This window comes from Arabidopsis lyrata (assembly GCF_000004255.2).
Source record: "Arabidopsis lyrata subsp. lyrata unplaced genomic scaffold ARALYscaffold_1, whole genome shotgun sequence".
NCBI lineage: Eukaryota > Viridiplantae > Streptophyta > Magnoliopsida > Brassicales > Brassicaceae > Arabidopsis > Arabidopsis lyrata.
The window spans coordinates 13,644,934-13,665,748 of record NW_003302555.1 but is presented as its reverse complement, the minus strand read 5'-3'; the positions used below and the strand labels follow the sequence as shown (position 1 = coordinate 13,665,748).

Below are 20,815 nucleotides of genomic sequence, written 5' to 3'. Positions count from 1 at the left end.
TAAGTCCCTAAAGTCTTTAAGACCATATTTACCAATTGGTCTCATAATCAAAAAATTTATCAGTAATGAATCCGAAGGATAGCTGCTATAGACGATAAATGAAGAATCAGAATAGAATTTTGAATTTAAAGACCGTTGCGAAGATTCCATAACTTATCATGAAGTCAAGAAGATGATCCATATTTTTTACACAAAAAATGAAAAAAGTATTTGTTTTGTTGGATAAGTGAAGACTATGAAAGAATCAACTTTCAAGTAAGTTGATCAATAACTTGTTTATGCAAAGGGTTTATTTATATTGGTCTTACGCAGTTCATATGACTCGAGAATGTTAATAGTTTAGAGAACAATAAAACAATTTTCTATTAAAAAGAAATTTATGTGATAAGTTATTGGTCATGTGACTTGTAATTTGTAAAATAATTTGATCATAAACATAAGAAAATTTGATCTCTCCAACTGTACTTGTGTATACGAGACGATATGACTTTGGTTAAACACAAATACTAGACAAACAAATAAAAGATCGGGAAAAAACTCGAAAAAACCGCCATCTATTTTTTTTGGCCGTTTAATACGTGTAGTTTTAAATTTGGAATAAAAATACCTAATTTAATTTCGGTTGTCTTTTAAAACCTTCGTTTTTAAAAAATTGGTAAAATCGTACGCCCGAGTTAACGGCGGGTAACGTTGGTAACGGAATGGCTAACTGTAGTTAAAGCTTAACCCATGATGTTAACGTATTTATATACGATGTTAACATATCAACAAAAAAAACTCTCTTTTAATATAAAGAAGAAAATAATTAAATGACATAGTTAAAAAAGTGATTCCAGTTACAAAATGAAAAAAATATGAATCCCCAAATAAAATGACAAATAATTTATTCTTATTATGTGTATAATTGGTTGAAATCAGCTTTTAAATCAATATTTAAAAGTTTTAGAATAATTAACTAATTACTAAATTGCAAAATATTGTTGTTTTTAAAAACAAAATTTGGAAAAAACTAATCAAACGACGTAGTTTTAATTATTTTCTAGAAAAGACAAAACAAAACATACCATTTTGTTTATGGAATTGTTTTAAAAAGTTCATAGTATATAACATAGGAGCCATATATATATATCTTCAGAACGTTGGAACATCATATATCCAATTTTTATCTAATTAGCCGCTTAAAATACAGTATATCACATAATGATACGATAATTTGTAGTACAAAGCTTGAAACACCATATATATGGATGCATCAAATCTTATTCAAGAACAATAGTAATAGAATTTTTTTTCTTTGCTTTTCCTTTTGTTTGTTTAGTGGAGAAAAAATGTTGTCGTATTAGAATGTTAAAATGCAGTTTTAGTACAAGTGACTTGGAGATTTTTTTTTTTTTTTTGCAGAATCCTTTATTGTTAACATATAAGAAATGATAAAAGAACAAATAAAAAAAAAAGGTAAAAGAACAAATCATTTAGAGATCAAAGGTTTACAGAATTGAAATCATTTTTGCTCCATAAAGTCTGTCGCGTGATGTTCAACCCTTTTACATTTTCTAATACAATTTAGAAAGAAAATACATAAGAAAAATTATGCTCAAAGGAATTGTTGACGATGAAGAGTGTAGGCGCCGATACGGACTTGCAGAGGAATGTTGCTTCCACATCTCACCGACAACGTTGGAAGTATTGCCTCTTTATGTTGTGTTTTTCTGTATACCTTGAAGGATCTTAGTATAAGAGTTTGACAAAATCTGGTTTGTTATCTTAGGATCATGTATAGTTTTTAGTGTTGCTCATATTTTGAGTGTTTTTGTTTTCTTGTCTAAATTTTTTGAAAGTAAAGAAATTTTAAAAGTAAAAGAATAACAGTCTAATCAATATTGATTTGTCCACTTGATGTGTTAGTGTATGGTAGTATATGCACTAGATTTCATTGGATGTAATATGATGCAGATAATCGAAAAGCTTTTGGATCCCGTTTGCTAAGTAGATTAGTCGAGTGTTTTTGGCAAGCAATTTATTGATTCTGTGTGCTTCTGGAAAACTAATCCTCAACTACCATTGTCTTAACAAACACTTAGGTATAGTTCTAAAAGACAATGGAAGAGAACGATTAGGTGAAGGTGGTCATGCATATTATATACATTATGCTAATCAAATCCAACAAATTGATTGGCATTTTAAGTTTGGAGATTCCCTTTCGCAGCTTCTTCCAGAGTTATCCTGATATTGAAAAGAGAAATATATTCTCTGGCTGAAACTGATCCTTGAAAATTTATTATATCACCACATCCTATACTATTATTCGGGAGTACATAATAGAAATAAGTCAATAACCTTACTTTTTGTAAGTTATTACATTAGAATGCCATTAGAAATAAAATTTTAAAGAGTAAATTAATTCATCTCATTATGGATAAAGAAGTCAAATACTAATTCGAATGATTTAATTAATTTAATTAAAATAAAAAGGAAAATACATTTTTTTTTAAAATGACCAATCAAAATGAACATATAAGATTTGATATCTAAATTACCATATTAATTTGTTAGCAATCATTATACTTCACCTCTCATCTTTATATGATTCTATTTTTGTGAAACAAATAAATCATCATATCATCCATACAATATTAAAAAGTAGATTTTTTTCCGCATATACCACGATTTGAATTTTTAAAAACGAATATAAATTGTTCAATCTATGAAACGAGTCAAAAATTCAGATTAGAGTAATATATTTCTTTTATAAAAAAATAAATTCAACAAAAATTCTGACTGAGTAACGGGTCAGAATTTGAATATTTATATTCGATTTTATACATTTATTATTTTGAAATAACATTCTATATACTACAATAAAAATTTTAATATTTTAATTTGGAGCATTTAAAATAGTTTTACTTGATATTTTTAAATAATATCATCAATACTTGAATATTTATAATTTGATATAGTACAATAAAATTTTAAATATTTAATTTGGAACATTTTAAAATATTTAATTGTTTTTAATAATATCATAAATATTTAATAGATTAAAAAGATAAAAATTACAAATACTATAATTTGATATTTTAAAACGGATGTATTAAAATATTTATAGCAGACGCCGGTTAAATATAATGTGTTATATTATATTATAGAAAGAGTTATGATCCTTATAAGAAACGACATATTAAGATTATATGATGAGATATCTTAAAAAAGGTTTGACACCTCTAAATATTTGAAAATTTGATTTCTGCAAGTAATTTTAAAAATAACGAATCATGGATTGTGCACGCAATATTTTCATTGGAATTCTAAAATGAAAATATAGACTCCATCGACGGGTTGAATTTGTTCATATTCAATTATGCAAATAATTGTTAAATTCTGTAATTAACTCAAACAAATCTCTATTTCAACAACCAAAGAATTACAAAATGAAAAAGAAAATTCCTAAATTATTTCAAAATAATAGCTAACTTCCTTAACTAATTCAAAATAATCTATGTTTTAGATGCGATTCATTTATGATATTTTAATTTTTCATCTAACTGAATTATATGCAAGCTCATTTTGTGGTGGTTGTTAACATATATTAACTCATTGTTCAAATAATATTAATTTAAAATAAAAGTTTTCTGTTTTATATCTTAAAAAGTTATTCATAATTGAATATTATATAAAAAAAGGAAAATATATTCATTATAATACTCCCTCTGTTCCAAATTAGAGGATGTTTAAGCCTTTTTTTCTTGTTCCACAATATAAGATTTTTTCAGATTTTTATGCATAATTTATGTTTATTTAGTTTATTTATGACCTTTTGAATTCTGCTGTCATTTTTTCTATTGGTTAAATTTTTATAAATAAATAAACATTTATTACTTCTTAATCTTTGTGTTTTTAACAAAAGCATCTTATAATTTGGAACAGAGGGAGTATTATATATATGGACTGAATTTTTTTTAATATTTTTCCACTTATTATTATAATATATCAAAACTTTATTCTAAAATATATATAACTAGTGGTATACCCGGTGCATGCACCGGGAAAACATTTTTTTTCTAGCTTCATTTAATTGTATTTATTAAAGTTGAATCAATCTTTATTAATTTATTAAAATTCAGTTGATGATATAAATTCACTATATTAAAAATGAACACAATTTTACGTACGAAAATAATGTGATAAGTTTTGTTGTGATAAGTTTAGGCACTCAAATAGTTTGGGCCGGCCCTGACCAATATTAACAACATTTAGAAGTAACCAAAATTTATCTGCTATCATTAAATGGAAAATTTGAGTTTCTAGTTGTATTCATATCTGAGTGGAGTAATTTGCAAGAATTATTGTGTGTAACCACTTACTTACATTGCGCATGTGTTTATGTCTATCGCTTTCTTAACACCGGCTCTTTACAATGTCAATGTTGTGCGTTTTATAGCCTCTTCTTATAGAAATATAGAGTGTAAGAACCTTTTTTTATTGATGATCATAAAGTAGGTAAAACTTCTTAAACTTTGAATAAACTACAAGTCTACAATGTAAAATCTAATAATATTTATAAAAAGACATTGTTAAGCAAAACCAAAATCTCTATAATCCTTTCGCACATAGAAATGATAACTTGCTTTTGCACATATTTCATTAACTCAACATTTTCTCCTCATCACGTAACTTATTCTTAATTATCACTCGATTATCTCTCCCTCGGTTGTAGAAACTCTTCTTGAAGCTTGAAGAGAGAAGTAGTAACTATTATTAACTGAAAGAAACTCTTCTTCCTCTCTTCAAAGATAAGTATTCGTTGTTCTTAATCTTCAAGTTTCATCTTTGTCACGATCCAAGCATAGAATGATAATATTACAATATTTCTCTTTGAAGAGCGATCACATTATATCATGGTAGAATAATTTATCTGCACCTTCTTATTGATTGTTGCTTTGTTGAACCTCCACTATAACAAAAAGAGATGCAAAGGGGGACATTTAATAGAGGATAAGTTAAGATAGTGAAATACAAAAGACATAAATTGATCCGAAGAGCAATAGATATAGTACCATTGAAAGATCTTTGTCTTCACCATGTCAACCTTTAATGATTTCGCTGGAACCACCTACCCATTGTGCGCCATATCTAACCATAATCCATATGCCTTGTGGCTCCTGATGAAATTAATCCATTAGAAAAGGTTGAGAATGAAAAAAATCACTCAAATGAATAGAACCGAATCCCACCTTTTTACTTGGAGATTCATGAGAATTGACTGAGAAATAAAAGCCCTAAAGGATTTGGAAATCCATATATCTGTTTTGATCATATTTAAGAACTATAGGATTGTTGTGTATCTCTCGAGAGTTCTATAGTTGAGAAAATAACGTGTTTTTGAGATAGAGGAGAAGTGGGGATCGTGGATTGAAGAGAAAAACTGTTTTTTTTAAAAAAAATTGTGTAAATGGGAATCGTGGATTCTTCAAAAGTTTTTTTTTTTTTTTTAATATAAAACAAAATCTATGTGGCAAAATTTTATTGGTCAAGTGACTTGTGATTTATAATATAAAAGATGTATAATTTTTTTACTAAATGAAATTCACTACGTATTGTAGTACGGGTTATGATTTAGTTTACGATTAAGAGAATATGTGTTTCCCAAAGCACAAATCCATGAAACGCACATTAATAATTACTATAGAAACATGAACTTTATACGTAGGTAGGGAAAACAATACACCAGGTTCTAATTAACAAGAATATCAGCTCATCTTTGTAATGTACATTTCTAATTGCTAATAACAATTAAGATCGCAAGTATCTCTTCAAACCAAGAATGTTCACACGAGAATCGAAACCAAATAATTCCAGCTTGGATTCCTTCTGATGGCCATCGAACTCCATCTTCTGGTCTTCTCCCTTAGCGGCCACCTCTCTTGGTGCCACTACTTTTATAAGTTTTACGGTCTTGTCAAAAACCTACAAATGTGAGACACTCATGATGAAAACTTGAAAAGGTACAAAAGACTGAAACATTCAATAATCTTTGCCACGGTAAAGTTTGGAATATTCTTGCGCCCATGATTCTTTAAACTAGATGTTGATTCTCTTACGGGCGGTAAGAAAGCAACAAAAAAGTAAATGATCTTGTAGACGCAGGCAATCCATTCACCAATGTGACCAAGTTCAGCCACAACTGGTGATTGAAGCAAATGTAAATGAAAAAAAAGAAGGAAAAAAAAAAAAAGATTAGGAGAACTTGATAGAAAAAGCCTGAGCTCTAACACCAAATGTAACACCCGTCCCACAATATCTATCTTTATATCTTTATAATGCCAATCTAATTGACAAACCTATTACATTTTAAGCATGCAGATTCTTCTTCGAGGCTTCTTTCCAAGGTTATTCTGATATTGAGAAGGGAATATATTCTCTGGCTGAAACTGATCCTTGAACTCTCTGGCTCACTGAAGATAGTCCAAGCTACATTTTAAGTAAAGAGAAGGAGAATCTAGGAACCTTGGGCATGATTATGATATGTGGGTGTTTGGTTTCGGGTGCATCACGCAAGAAAATAACTAATTGTTAAAGCTCGATGTCAGCAATCTGCATTCCGAGGAAAGGGATTTTGTTTTCACATGTATGTTTTGTTGCAAGAATCACCCCTATCACCAAAAAATTCCGGGGAAAGAACTCCTATCTACGCCCTGAAGAAGATATGAATTGAGCCGAGCAAAAACACAAGACTTCTCAATCTCTATACTAGTAAAAGAGAAGTACAAATGAAAATGGGTCGGGTAAAAAAAAAAAATTGATCTGAAATTATGAAATCGGATCTTTTAAGATTTCTTAGAAAAATAACCTAAATCTACATATACATTTTTACAGGGGATTTTTGCAAAAAGTCTTTTGGATCCGGGTTTTATCCGGGATTAACTCTATCCGGATCTTGGATAAGGAATTTTAGGAATGTTGTCTTAAAACCACATTAATTCTTAATTAACACCTAAATTGGAAATATATATAATATATCTAAACTAACCATATTTGTTATTTACCTTAACTACTTCTAACCATAATTATTTAACTATTTATTTCTATATAGAAAGAATATGTGATTAAAATAAATATTTTGTAAAATATTTATTTGGGAAAAAATTGTTCATACGAAAATAATTTATTTTGTTATAAAAATTAATATTTGTTATTTGTAATTAAATTACATAAATAATAATAATAATTTGTCTACACCATCAAATGAAAATAGTTAGTTATTTAATTTTTTATTTAATATTACGTAATTTTTAAATAATAAATTTTTAAATAATGTCAATGGGTTTAATTCTAAAGATTTGAAAATATTAAAAAAGATACTAACCAAAAATTATATATCTTAATTTGTTTCTAACAATTTGGACACAAATCTTTCAAATCTTTCGAAAATTTAATGTGATCACATTTTTTACTAAAATCTCGATTATATTCCTAAAAATCTCGAGAAGATCTTCATTTAAATCTGTTATAATTTATGAATTAAATAAACTAACAATACGAATATTCCTAATATATTCGAGTACCATAACAAAATTAATTCTTTAATTATACATATATATTCGAAATTATCTTAAATGCTTATCATTCCAAAAATTAAATTGATTTCGAATATTTTCACAATCTAAATTAATTACTATAACATACTTTATCTCAACTATTGTTCCTAAAATATTGCTTAAATCTCGATTTTAAAGAAACTAATTACTCTATATATATTTCGAAATAATTAAATTTGGATCCTTTCTTTATTTGAACGGTTTATCAAAATTATATTCCTATAATAGATTGTAAAACATTAATGCACTATTACGAGAATATGAATTTAAAGGAAAATCTTTGATATTAATACTCCTAATAAATAGCCTATTTTAATTGCAAAAATCTTTCATATTAATGCTCTGAATAAATATGCAGATTTTAACCGTATATAATAATTGCAATTCACATTTCTTGCCTAAATAAAATGAACTATATTAATTCCGTATTCAATCCACCTAAAAGATTTAGGAAATTTTCTCATGATAAACGATATTTAAAGATATTATCCTAAAATGGTTAGGAATATATGTAGCATATTCTAGATTTGTGATAATTTAAAGATTTTCGAATATATCAACGCCTTGCTAATCAAGATTTTGGATATTCTCTAACACAAAACCCTACTAACCTATCATAACTCTATAAATACTTGATTGTTTCTACTACTTCTGAACACACAAAACATCAGTTGCATTCTTTAACTTTCCAATTTCTAATCTTAATGTGTTGTTTGATTTAATTTCTTGAAATTGGATTCGATTAAACTTTGAATTTTTGTTTATAGGTTTAGAAATAAATCTATTTTGAATTTTCTACGTCAATCATTTTATGAAATTTGAGGAAAAAGATACAATTCTTTTTTTATATTCATCAATTCTTTTGTTCATATACATCGCTAGAGTCTTTGGATATTATTAACTTTTTTTTTGTTCGTGTGCAGATTCTTTGTGGTCGATCATGTTGGTGATGAGTTACGACTACTCTCAATGCTAGATGCTTTGGTAACAAGTTAATTTCTATATAATATGGATTTTCCACTTACAGATTTGGAATGTCAGATTTTGTGAGTTGAAAAACTATTTATGTTTCAAAGTGTATATCTAAGCTATACAAAAGAAGTATATTTGACATCTTTTTCTCTTTTTATATTTGTGACTGTAGCCATTAAGAGTATAAAATATCTGCAAAAGATGAAGACCAACATAGAGACACCAATTTGTATCAAAAACAGGCATTTACTCATTTGACTAACTCTGGTTGTGTTATACGTACGTTTATTATTCTTTCAATTTGCTAACGACCTTATATGTGACTATTTAGTAGAGCTGCTGATTTGTATAGGCAGATTCTTCAGCTAAAGCCGTTGCTGGAGTACTTTATTAAAATTTCTGACTCAAAAAATTTATATGTTTTGTTTTATATACGTTTATTATATTTTCACTTTCACTTTGGCTAATGATCTTATGTTTGACTATTTAGTAGAGCTTAGCCTAAGGTGCATTAAGTGAATGCACCATTTTACTAAAAGCAATAGACACAGTGAACAAGGTATCATCCATCTGTTTTCATATATTATACTTGATTTGACAAAATTCATGTTTGCTTTTTTATTGTATTCAAACCAATAATAATCATATTGAGCTTACATTTCTTGGGTGTGAAAGTAGCTTGATTACATAAAAACTCCAAAATCAGAAACGTATAAGAACGGTTGAAGAAGACGAGAAGGTTCTCAAAAGAGATTTTTATTTTATTTTATAATGCAACATTTTATGTTTTTTCATAGATATTTCAATTAAAAGTCCAAAGGGTAAAATACAGAAAAGACAAGTGAAGCCTAATTAAGGCCCAATACATAATTACACGTCTTTAACATAAATTAGTTTTCTTTTTACGAGTTTTTTTTTTTTTTTTTTTTTCTGTTTTCTTAGGTAAAGCATGAGACATTATTTGACTATTTTTTATACAATTAGAGTAATTTAATTTGTCTTTCGAAATTTTGTCTTTTTGGTTTATTTTAACACATTTATAACACACATATATAACACTATATAGCATTATCAAACAATTATATAATAAAGAAAACTTTATTATATTCAGATTAAATAATAAATTATATAAGTAATGAGTATAAATTTTATCCCACTAATAAAACTTACTTAGTTTTAAACTTTGGGATAGTAATTTAATAACATGTATCTTATTCGTATAAATATTTAGTCATATAAAAGCCAAATAATACTTTAGGAAATGTTTTAATAAAATTATTATTAAAAAGAAAATTACAAAATGATGTTTAATTTCACGGGATGAGATTATATGGTGGGAGGGATTTGGATCAATATTAATACGGGATTGTATACTACGGATAAAATCCTAGAATTAATAATCAAACTATAATTATACAATCTTAAACACTAAACAAAACAAATATAACTTAAAATTTTGATTTTTAGTTATAAAATATCGTTATGCGGTATACTATATATCTATAGATTATCTTAAAAATTTTAATTTTTTTATTTAGTAAAAATATAGGCCCGCGGTGTACCGCGGGTTAACATCTAGTCTACTAAACATTTTTGAAGTACATTTTTGCTCTTCTAATCGGGTCGGGTTTTTTTTTTCTGATTTAGACCCAAAAATCTTCAATCGGATCTTTCCTTAAATTGTGGCAAATTTTAAAAACAAAATTGATTAATAAAATCTAATATATATATATATATATATATATATATTATAGATATATTTTCTCAATTAATTTCTATATCTAAACTCTTTATTTATGGTATATTTTTTACAATTTTTATAGATAAGGAAATCAAATATGATGATTTAATGCTAATATAACAAATTTGAGCTAATTTACTAAAACTTCTCTACCTAATTTAAAAATAAATATATGATTCTTATTTCACTTTTATTTGATCTTATATTTATATTATTTTGAATTATTATAAAATATATATAGTTCATAAATTTTTTTTTTTCAACATATATTATAATTCAAATTTTTTAAAACAGACATATACTCCCTCCGTTTCATAAAGAGTGTCGTTTTAAAGTTTTATTTTTGTTTCACAAAAAGTGTCGTTTTAGGTTTTCAATGCAAAATTTAATGATTTTTTTTATGTTTTATGACTATTAGTATTCTGCATATTGTTTTACTATTGGGCAGATTATGTTTAGGTATATAGTTAATGATGTTTTTGTTTAGAAAAAACAAAAAAATTAATGTTTTCTTAATCTGTGTGCAAAACTCTAAAATGACACTCTTTGTGAAACATATGGAGTATTACTCAATCGATGAAGAAAAATATATGTGTGTAATCTATATTAATATTTTTGAAGAACAAATTGCGAGTTTAATCAAGTCGTTTTTTTTTATTCTGACCCGAAATTAAGTTATTCGGATCTTTTCTTAATTTATACAATTATTTAGGGTGAAATCCTAAAATTAACAAATCAAAATACAATTATTTAGTATTTTAAGATACAATAATAAATTATTTTAAAAGATTAGTCCAAAAACACACACTAATTTAAAAAAACTATATATTATAGAAACTATTTGAAAGCAAACTTTTAAATTGACTCGAACTATATGTCTTTTAAATAAAAGTGTTATTTCAAAAAATAACAAAATAATATTTAATTTTACAGTTAATGATTATATGGTAGGATGGGTTGTGATTGATATTAATATGAGACAATATGGACATTACATTAATTAACATGCAATATCGGATTCACGGATCTCTTTGTCGGTTTCCTTTTCTATACCACAAAATGGAACCAATGCTTTTTGCGACAAGCGGTAGGAGCAACTATGTAAGAAAGCCTAAACCGATTTGAGAACCGAGGCGAGGAAATTCATTTTGTTATCCATACAATATCCCACGAGAGGTTACGCATAAGTTGTTATACGGGAAGTCGGAACGGAAACCAACAAAGGACAACACAAACAGTCTATCGGCAGGAGCAGAGCGACTACGCAAACCGCTTGAGAGGCCAGTATACTTCCTTAGCCATCCTCTTATAGGTTTTGAGCACCCCTTAAAATGATTTCCTGCATTAAGAAAGAGACGTTAAGGTTTCGGTTAGAAGGAATTATTGAGAGGTGAGACCCACAGGCACATGTAATTCAGATCTGGAAGTCCAATCCTCTAGAGAAGGTTCTTTAACAATACAGTTTCAGAAAAAAACAGAGATCACTTCCAATTTATGTGAACCATAAATCCAACTTGCCACATACCAAGAAAACAAAGGACAAAACTAGATATATAATACCTAGTAAGATTGAGCAGTTTCGAGATTGCCAGGTGAGCCTTGTGATCCTGTTAGAGGAGTATCTACATTAAAGCATTGTTGTCTTGATGATTGTATATTAACAAGTAAAAAGTGTAGTGACTAGGAACATAATAAGTAGAGAAAAGGTACCTTTCGAAACAAAGAAATATGCCAAATGTTGGGAACATCATAGAGAGTGAATATATATAGTCAAGCTGAATCAAGAACCGTAAGCTGGTAAAATCAACGGGGTTTCGATAGAGTAGATAACATAACAACAAGGGACAAAAGGCAGCATCTTAGCGGGAAATGCAAGATTAAGCTAGCTTTTCCTTCACATTCTCTTCAAGTGCCAAATGAAGAAAAAGGTTGAGACTTGTGTATAAGAAGAAGAAGATCATACACCAAGAGACTGTAATTTCTAGGTGTCAACATGGAAATGCAAGCAAAAACGAACCTGTGAGCTCTGACAAGCTAAGATATCCGGTGTCAGATGATGCCTGAAAGAACATAACAAAGCAAATGAAGCTGATATATATATAGAATCAGATGATGTCACTTCATAGCTGCTTAAATTCAAGATTGCTTTATATATACCAGTTCACCAACAACATTAAGCACACAGCTTGATTTCATTATATCCGAAATTTCCACACAATTTTGTTTTCCTTCTCTTGCATTTAATTGGTATGAGGAAGTGATGCTCACCTAGACGGTAAGAGAATTGGTTAAGCGCCTGGATAAAAGGAAATTAGGAAGAAGCGAACATACGTAATCTTGTAAATTCCATAAGAAGCTAGAGGAGAATTGCAAATTTATGCATATCATATCCAAAGCTCCATACTTTGGAAATTGAATTCGCAGAAAACTGGGAGATTCAGAGAAAGAGATCCCAAACTTATTAACCAGGACGAGAAAATTCACTCGGCCCCTTGTATTATAATAAAAAAAATTAATAAGGGAAGTTCACCTCAAACTCAAACAAACGGCTTGAAGAGTCAGCCGACAAATAGGTAGGCCCGCCGATCTTTGAAGGTAATTTGAATCGAAATTGATATGTCATGAAAGATTGATTCCATAGGTGTGGATCAATTGTTTTCCTTGAAGACCCACCCCAGACCTGCAATTCTGGTATCTGCATCGGTGTTCCACATCATGTGGTACGAATTGTTGAGGATTCATTCAAGTTTTTAGGTTTCTTCTATAAAAAAAAAAAAAGGAAAGTCCTTGCATAAAGAAAAAGGAAACTCTCCTTTGTGAGTATATAGAATAAACCTAGATCCTTTCCTTTGTGCCTCTTCGCGATTCGAATTCAGAGTTTCCTCGGGAGCCGCCATGAAACGCAGGGACGATAAGAAGGGCAGGTTGTGCAGCATCTCAATCCCAAGTAAGTTAGATCCGATACCTTTTGTTCTGAAGATGGTTTTAGCGACTGCCAAGTTTCTGAACAAGACCCCCCAAAAGAAACATCTTTGCCGCGAGGAGAGAGATATTAACAAGTACGATGAGAAAGACACAAGCCCAAGTAAGGTAGATTCGATCCCTCTTGATTTGGAGGTTGAGATACTGACTAGATTGCCGGCAAAGTCTCTTATCAAGTTCCAATGTGTGTCCAAGACGTGGTCTTCCATCATCCGAAGCCAAAGATTCATCGATTCCTACTACGCTCTGTCCTCCACTATGCGATCGGATCGGTTTATAATCGCTTTCAGTAATGGTGAATCAGCCAAGAGGGAGGACAAGCGTTTGTTCATCTTCTCGTCTTCATACGAGGGACATGAATCTTCTTCTTCTTTGGTAACCAATCTCGATATGACAATACCTTCCGTGACCGTCATTTGCTTCTCCACCTGTGCTTCTGTCCATGGCTTAATCGGGTCTACTAGGAGTGGTCCGTTCCTTGTCTGTAACCCTTGCACAGGGAAAGTCACTATGTTACCCTGTAGCGGAGCACACACATCCTTCGGATACGATCCTGTTGATGGTCAATTCAAAGCATTGACCCAGGTGTCCCCTTATTCTTACCAGGAACCTGATTTTCTAGTGCACGAGGTTTTAACACTTGGAGGAGGAGAATCTTCATGGATAGTCAAAAAGGTTACCACCCCGGTTTACTATACTGCAACCAGAAAACTATGCATCAATGGTTTCGTGTATTTTGGTGCGTGGACCCCAAGAAGTAGAATTGATCCGGTGATTGTGTGTTTTGATGTTAGATATGAGAGGCTAAGTTTTATCAAAGCGCCTATGGATGTTGTTTGCTTGGAGGGTGATTCAATTTTGATAGAATACAAAGGGAAGTTTGCTTCCATTGTAAGACACCCTTATGCTGATTTCCATAGTTTTGATTTATGGATACTAGAGGATGTGAAGACACATGATTGGTCCAAGCAAACATTTCAGCTTCCCTTCTCTTTGGGGTTGGGTACAAAAATGACTTCCCCGGGAATCAACAAAGCTGGTGAAATCATTTTTGCCCCAAAAACTCTGTCGCGAGATGTTCAACCCTTCTACATTTTCTACTACAATGTAGAAAGAAAAGACATGAGAAAAGTTATGCTCAAAGGAATTGCAGACGATGAACAGTTTAGGCGTCGATATGGACTTGCTGGGAACTGTTACGTCCACATCTCACCCGAACATGTTGAAAGTATTGCCTCTTTATAATGTGTTTTATGTATGTCTTGAAGGATCCTAATGTAAGAGCTTGACCAACTTTGCTTTTTCCCTGTTCTTTTAATTAATATTTAAGCGTTGGCTTTTTAGCACTAAGCAAACTAGGTTATGTTAGGACTGATGGTTTGCATTTGCTGACGTGTGTATTTTTAGTGATACTCATATCTTCAGTGTTTTTGTTTTCTTTTCTATATTTTTAGAAAGTTAAAAAATTTCAAAAGCAAAGGAATTCCATACCATACTTTTGGCTTCCCAAAGTGATTATAGTTCAGAGAATATTTAACTGCGTACTTGCTGTGTGTTAGTAGTGTATGCATAAGATTTCATTAAACTGTATTTTGTGGATGTCGTTTGCTGCTATGTAGATTACGCGTTTGTGGAATTTTTTGGCAAACAATGGTAATGATTCTTAACAAACAATAGGTATACATTATAAAAGACAATGGAGAGAAGCGGTGAAAAGACCGATTAGGTGAAGGTGGTCTTGCATATGACATTATGCTAAACTAATCCAACAAAGTGATTGTATATTAAGCTTGCAGATTCCCCTTCACAACTTCTTTCCAAGGTTATTCTGATACTGAGAAGATATAGATCTCTGGCTGAAGCTGATCCTTGAACTTTCTAGGCATCTCGCTCTTCATCACTTCCTCTCCTCTCTAATAGGGACACACTGTACAATGCATTAACTGTTACCCTTAGACAGCTCGTCGTCCTTTCGACTATAAATTCTTGATCTTAAGGAAGAGGTTTGTCCGAAAGATCTCTGTTTCTCCATTGATTGGCTCTGTTTTCTTGTTGATGTTGTCTAACTTGTGTCTCTGCAGCTTTCAATACCTGAGTTCCAAATGGAGAACTTGTCTTACTACCATTTCTCCTATCTCTCTGGTTGAGTCAATGATGTTTGCTTACGACAACCATATATCCTTATATGAATACCCATTCGAGGACAGAGAAGTGTATCGCTTGGACGATGTTGGTGAGGTAAAATAAATAAGACTTCTTAACTCCTATGTTAATCTAAAATGACTTCAACTTTAAATCTTAAGATAAGAACTTTTGAATGATTTTCATGTTCTGACCTTCTTCTTCTTTAATTTTTTTTGTCTTTGTCACAGCATGTTACTGCTAAAGAGAGGAAAGAAGAACTTTGGGGAAGACTGTGCAGGTTATAAACAAGTTTTCCACGTTTCTCTTTCTCATTTGTGTTCTGGTGCTGGTTTCTTTCAACTCTCTTAAGCTTTTTGGTTGTAATGATTTAGGTTGTTCCTCATGTCACTATTGCAATTCAAGAGTGGATCCAGAGAGTTGCGGTTAGTCCTGTTGACGGTGAGGAGGGTCCTGCTGATATTTGCATTACCGAATTAGGGTAAACTACAGGTTACAAAAAGATAAACAAGATTGGATTATTATTTATGTTTCCGTTCTTGCTTCTCCTGTTTAAAGTTTAAACAGAGATTCTTACAATTGTAGAATTGTAGGTTATATTGAATCCGCCTCTTTTATCGATTCTCTTGGCCAGTTCTCTTTCGGTGTAGATAAGAATAATTTCCTCGTGCCTGTGCTTAATGTTGTTAGTGAGTATAAAGTTCCCTGAACGAAGCAGCCATGGTGTGACAGTATTTTGTTCTATAGGTAACAGTCTCTTGGTGTGGTATCTTCTTGTTTCGATGTAAAAGTCAGCTCTTCGTCCTCTACAAACTCTTGATTTTAATTGAGGAAGAGGTTTTTCCAAAAGATCTCTGTTTCTCTACTATGTCTCATTGTCATTCATTGTTTGGTTCTGTTTATTTGTTAATTTTGTTCTTTTTGGCCTTACTTGTGTGTTTTCTGAAGCTTTCTCGTTTTATATGTAATATTCTGATTTTGATGTTTACTTCAAATGTTGTTGTTGTTGATCCCCTGAATTCAATTATGGTTACACTAGTACATCTTTGGATCTTAGATCATCGTTTCTTATCTTTTGGGTTTTCTCAGTTCCATTGGCTCATATGAAAGAAGAAACTTAGCATCCTGAACTTGCTTCGCCTTTTGTTTTTGGGGACTGATTCCAATCCATATGGAAAAACCTCGCTGTTGCTCCATCAGAATCTGGGATCAAAGAGGTTAGTTTTCGATGTTTAATTCGTATTTGAAGGATGATTGATACGATTACTTACATACAAATAACGTTTTAACGTTATATCATCTGACTTATTCAATAGTCTTGTTACTTTAGATTAGCTCTGTCTATGGTTTGGTTTTAGTCATCGTAGAGATTTGTATAGAGTATATTTACTTTGGGATCTCGTTGACTGCAAATAATTATAAATCATAGATCCATTGTCTCTTTTATTTGTTGATGCTGAATTCCATATTGGTTTCGTGCTCATAAATTTTGTTGTTTATTTGAAATCATTGGGCATAATCAAACACAAATCATTTATGCTTTTTGTTTTCTCCTGATATCTTAATTTTTGATGATTACAATTTCATTTCTGCTTTGTCCCCAAGAGTTGATTGCCTATTCTTGTACTTTAGTGTTACTTTTTGGCTATAACGGCATCTTATTCAGATATTAGAGACCTTGTAATTCATGTAGCTATATCTTCTGATATCAATTACAATTTGATCTGTATCATTATCTAAAGAAGAATGGAATACTTCGTACGTTGTCTAGGACTTATTAGGCTTGATGTAATTGATGTATGCTTGGTTATATAGATTCGTGAACTGTGTGATTGTTTTGTTCTTATCCAAAGTCTCTCCAAATCAGTTTTCATTAATTTTTATAAAAAGTTTGTGAAGTTTGAATAACAGTGGATTTGATATGGTTTTACAAAATATTCGACACATTTGTCTATTTGAAGATTTTATTTTCTAATCTTAAGGGAAGCTGCATCCCATGCAGCATCACTGAAGCAACATAGCAAGTGAGATGGCGTAAACAGAACAGAATCTGGGTCGGGGATGATACAAATTTTTGAACAGAGGTATGAGCAGAGGAATCTCCCGGGTGATTAGCTATTGGGATGTCTGAGTGTTACATTTCGATAGGATTTGGTTGTTGGTTTTGTGCTTTTTACCAACATTTTTCTTTTGCATCACTTTTGAGACGGAATGTCTTAATCAGTCATATCAAACATTGAGATTTTTGATAAACTTTTGGTTTAGTATACACATTTATTTTTTCCATAACACTAGTAATAAAATATAGTAATTCAATCAATCATCATTATTTACTACTTTATATGGCTCCCTACTTTATACTAGATTCTTAATAAATCAATTTTTCACCAAACTAGATTTAAAATGTTTCATCATTGTTGAAGATTTAAAATTTAATCACCAAATAAAGAACTGTTTGAAATAATTGATAAAAACAAATTCAATAATAATATCTTGGATTATAGTAATTACTATAATATTAGAAAAACACTCCCTTTGTTTCATTTTATATGTTGTGTTTTTACACATAAATTAAAAATATTTAATTTTCTGTTTTTTTTTTTCTTCTATTTTAAAATATGTTTAGTTATTTATTTTTAAAAAAATCAACCAGTTAAAAAACAAAGTGGAAAATTTCGATAATAAATTTTACATTGAAAAATAATATTATATAAAAAAAAAAAAACTAATGTCTCTCTCTCGAGGCGATTCTTTTGGCGATAAACGCCTGTTCATCATTTTTTCCATTTTTCTCCGCCGGAGTCTTTTTCCGACCATCGTTGATCTCGGGTTTCGATTTGTGATCTTCAATGGCGGTTTTTGTCTGTCAAAAGTCAATGACAGTTGCTTGTCTCCCTCTTTTACGGGAAGTAACCGTCAACCAAAACCGCCATGGCTCTTCCTTTATAACCTCTTCGATCCTTCCTCCTCATTCCTAACATCTTTATCACTTCACTTTCACAATTACTTCACGAAAACCATGAGCGATTTCCTGAGAAAATCAGTCCAAGACCTTGATTTGGGCATTGATGATGTCCCAATCTCGCTTTGCCCAGAATTCGTCTCGCGTGCAGCCGCCGTGAACCGGTTCTCTCTGATTGTTACTACAGTTAATCCGAGAAAGCAAAACCTGAGAGCATTAATTGGCCAGATGCCCAGGGTATGGGGTTTTGCGGATTCATGTGTGGGTCGTATCGTTGGCCAGGGAAGGGTTCAATTCAAGTTTCAATCTGAAGAATCGATGAATCTGGTTCTTCGTCGTGGTCCGTGGTCGTTCAATGATTGGATGCTTTCCATTCATCGCTGGTACCCAAACATCAGTGAGAATGAGATGAAGATAACGGAGGTTGACTTTGATGAAAATGCAAATCAAGTGGGTTATGCGAGAGTCAAACTGGCCTGGAACTTTGATGATCCTCTCCGGTTCCTATTAGAGTATGTATATAGACCGGTTTACTAATCTTGGTTGAGTTAAATAGATTACGGTTTATTGTATATATTGGTTTACTCTTAGATGTATATAAGCTTACATTTGTAACAACTTTACACAAGAGAAATATAGAAAAGCATTCACAGATTCTCTTTGCTCATGATTTCTATCATGGTATCAGAGCATTTTTTGCGTTTTTTCCGTTGATTTCACCGATTATCTTCAGATTCTTCTTCAATTTCTTTGTCTCTTCGTCTCTATCATCTTCGATTGTTCTTCCGCGCACTTGATTTTGACGAAAATGGTAAAGAAGGGAGGAAAACTGAGAAATCAAAGTACTACACCTGACGATGGTGGTTCTGTTGTTAGATCTACTCGTAACTCAGTGATTCTTGAAGATCCGAAGCTTGCGATGCCGAAACAACAGCTCACACAACGATTTGAAGTTTTTGAGGGAAATGGATCAATGTCGAAGAACTCTGACAATCCACTCGTCCTCCATTCTTCAGATCATCCAGGTTTACAGATTGTATCTCATACTCTTGATGGAACTAATTACAACAGTTGGTCGATTGCGATGAAAATTAGCTTAGATGCGAAAAATAAGCTAGGCTTTGTTGATGGATCGTTAGTGAGGCCTTCTGAGGATGATTCTAGTTTCCGAATCTGGAGTAGATGCAATAGTATGGTGAAGTCCTGGATCCTTAATGTCGTGAACAAGGAGATCTATGATAGCATTCTTTATTATCAAGATGCGATGGAAATGTGGGATGATCTGTTTACTAGGTTCAAGGTTAGCAATCTACCGCGGAAATATCAAATTGAACAAGCTGTCATGACACTCAAGCAGGGAGATCTTGATTTATCAACATACTTCACGAAGAAGAAGACATTGTGGGAGCAGTTGTCTAACACAAGGACTCGTACTGTGAAGAAATGTGACTGTTATCAAGTCAAAGAACTGTTAGAGGAAGCAGAGACAAGCCGTGTGATTCAATTTTTGATGGGATTGAATGATAACTTCAACAACATTCGTGGTCAGATACTAAACATGAAACCAAGACCTGGATTAAATGAGATTTATAATATGCTGGATCAGGATGAGAGTCAAAGGATTGTTGGATATTCAAGACCTCTGTCTACTCCTTCAGCTTTTCAAGCTCAGGCTATTCTTCATGAACAGAACTCTATTCTGGCAACACAGGGAAACTTTCAAAAACCTAAGTGTTCTCACTGTTTTCGTGTTGGTCATACTGTGGATAAATGCTACAAAGTACATGGCTATCCACCTGGTCATCCAAGGGCTAAGAAGAACACTTATGTGGGAAGTACTAACTTGACAAGCTCAGATGCAGTTTTGTCTCAGAAAGAAAATTTGCCTGAAGGAAAAAATGAGGATATGTCTACGGATCAACTCCAAATGATGATCTCTTATCTCAGTTCTAAGCTCCAGTCCAGTACCATCTCTCCATCCCCTGATAAAGCTATAGCTTCGACTTCAACTCCTGTACCATCTATCTCACAGATAACTGGTACATTTCTTTCTCTTTATGACTTTACTTATTATGACATATTAACTTCATCTATACCTCATGAAACTGAGTTGTCTCATAGAGCTTGGGTTATAGATTCAGGGGCTAGTCATCATGTCACACATGAAAGGGAAATTTATGTAGAATACAAAGCCTTAGATAGAACCTATGTTAGATTACCTAATGGTCAAACAGTGAAAATAGAGGGCACTGGTTTTATTCAACTCACTGATGCTTTGTCTCTACATAATGTGTTATATATTCCTGAATTCAGATTTAATCTGTTGAGTGTGAGTGTTGTGACTAAAACTTTGAAATCTAAAGTCAGTTTTACTTCTGATGCATGCTTTATTCAGGCACTTACTCAGGAGTTAATGATTGG

At 31.4% G+C, this 20,815-nt stretch overlaps 2 protein-coding genes and 1 long non-coding RNA gene across 8 annotated transcripts; 1 reads left to right on the top strand and 2 right to left on the bottom strand.

Moving 5' to 3' along the window:
- Nucleotides 1-4,614: 4,614 nt before the first annotated feature.
- Nucleotides 4,615-5,309, bottom strand: LOC110224679. Its single transcript, XR_002329175.1, has 3 exons — nucleotides 5,232-5,309; nucleotides 5,055-5,159; nucleotides 4,615-4,951 (listed from the first exon to the last, which is right to left on the bottom strand). It is a non-coding gene; the product is annotated as an uncharacterized LOC110224679 (long non-coding RNA).
- Nucleotides 5,310-11,252: 5,943 nt separating this feature from the next.
- Nucleotides 11,253-13,028, bottom strand: LOC110225151. 6 transcript variants are annotated; one of them, XM_021014095.1, is made up of 6 exons: nucleotides 12,839-12,925; nucleotides 12,466-12,736; nucleotides 12,326-12,368; nucleotides 12,019-12,083; nucleotides 11,869-11,930; nucleotides 11,253-11,647 (listed from the first exon to the last, which is right to left on the bottom strand). In XM_021014095.1, exons 2-6 carry the CDS (start codon nucleotides 12,480-12,482, stop codon nucleotides 11,460-11,462), a joined length of 375 nt encoding a protein of 124 aa, XP_020869754.1. In that variant the 5' UTR covers nucleotides 12,483-12,736; nucleotides 12,839-12,925; the 3' UTR covers nucleotides 11,253-11,459. The 6 variants fall into 6 exon arrangements, with proteins under 6 accessions (XP_020869754.1, XP_020869756.1, XP_020869755.1 ...); XM_021014097.1 differs by having other exon boundaries at nucleotides 12,466-12,576; nucleotides 12,839-12,919; XM_021014096.1 differs by lacking the exon at nucleotides 12,839-12,925 and having other exon boundaries at nucleotides 12,466-12,576; nucleotides 12,713-12,777.
- LOC9329686 (F-box protein At1g30790) lies at nucleotides 12,928-14,733 on the top strand. Its single transcript, XM_021014092.1, has one exon. The coding sequence runs from the start codon at nucleotides 13,204-13,206 to the stop codon at nucleotides 14,533-14,535; it is 1,332 nt and encodes a 443-aa protein (XP_020869751.1). The 5' UTR covers nucleotides 12,928-13,203; the 3' UTR covers nucleotides 14,536-14,733.
- The last annotated feature ends 6,082 nt before the right edge of the window (nucleotides 14,734-20,815 follow it).

Excerpts from the sequence above, each read along its gene's own strand:
- LOC9329686 (XM_021014092.1), top strand. The coding sequence starts at position 13,204 with ATGAAACGCAGGGACGATAAGAAGGGCAGGTTGTGCAGCATCTCAATC.
- LOC110225151 (XM_021014093.1), bottom strand. The coding sequence starts at position 13,009 with ATGCAGATACCAGAATTGCAGGTCTGGGGTGGGTCTTCAAGGAAAACA. Across the intron at positions 12,737-12,838 it reads GCCGTTTGTTTGAGTTTGAG|TTTTCTGCGAATTCAATTTC; the intron begins GTGAACTTCCCT and ends TGAATCTCCCAG. Across the intron at positions 12,577-12,712 it reads CTGCGAATTCAATTTCCAAA|GTGAGCATCACTTCCTCATA; the intron begins GTATGGAGCTTT and ends CTTACCGTCTAG.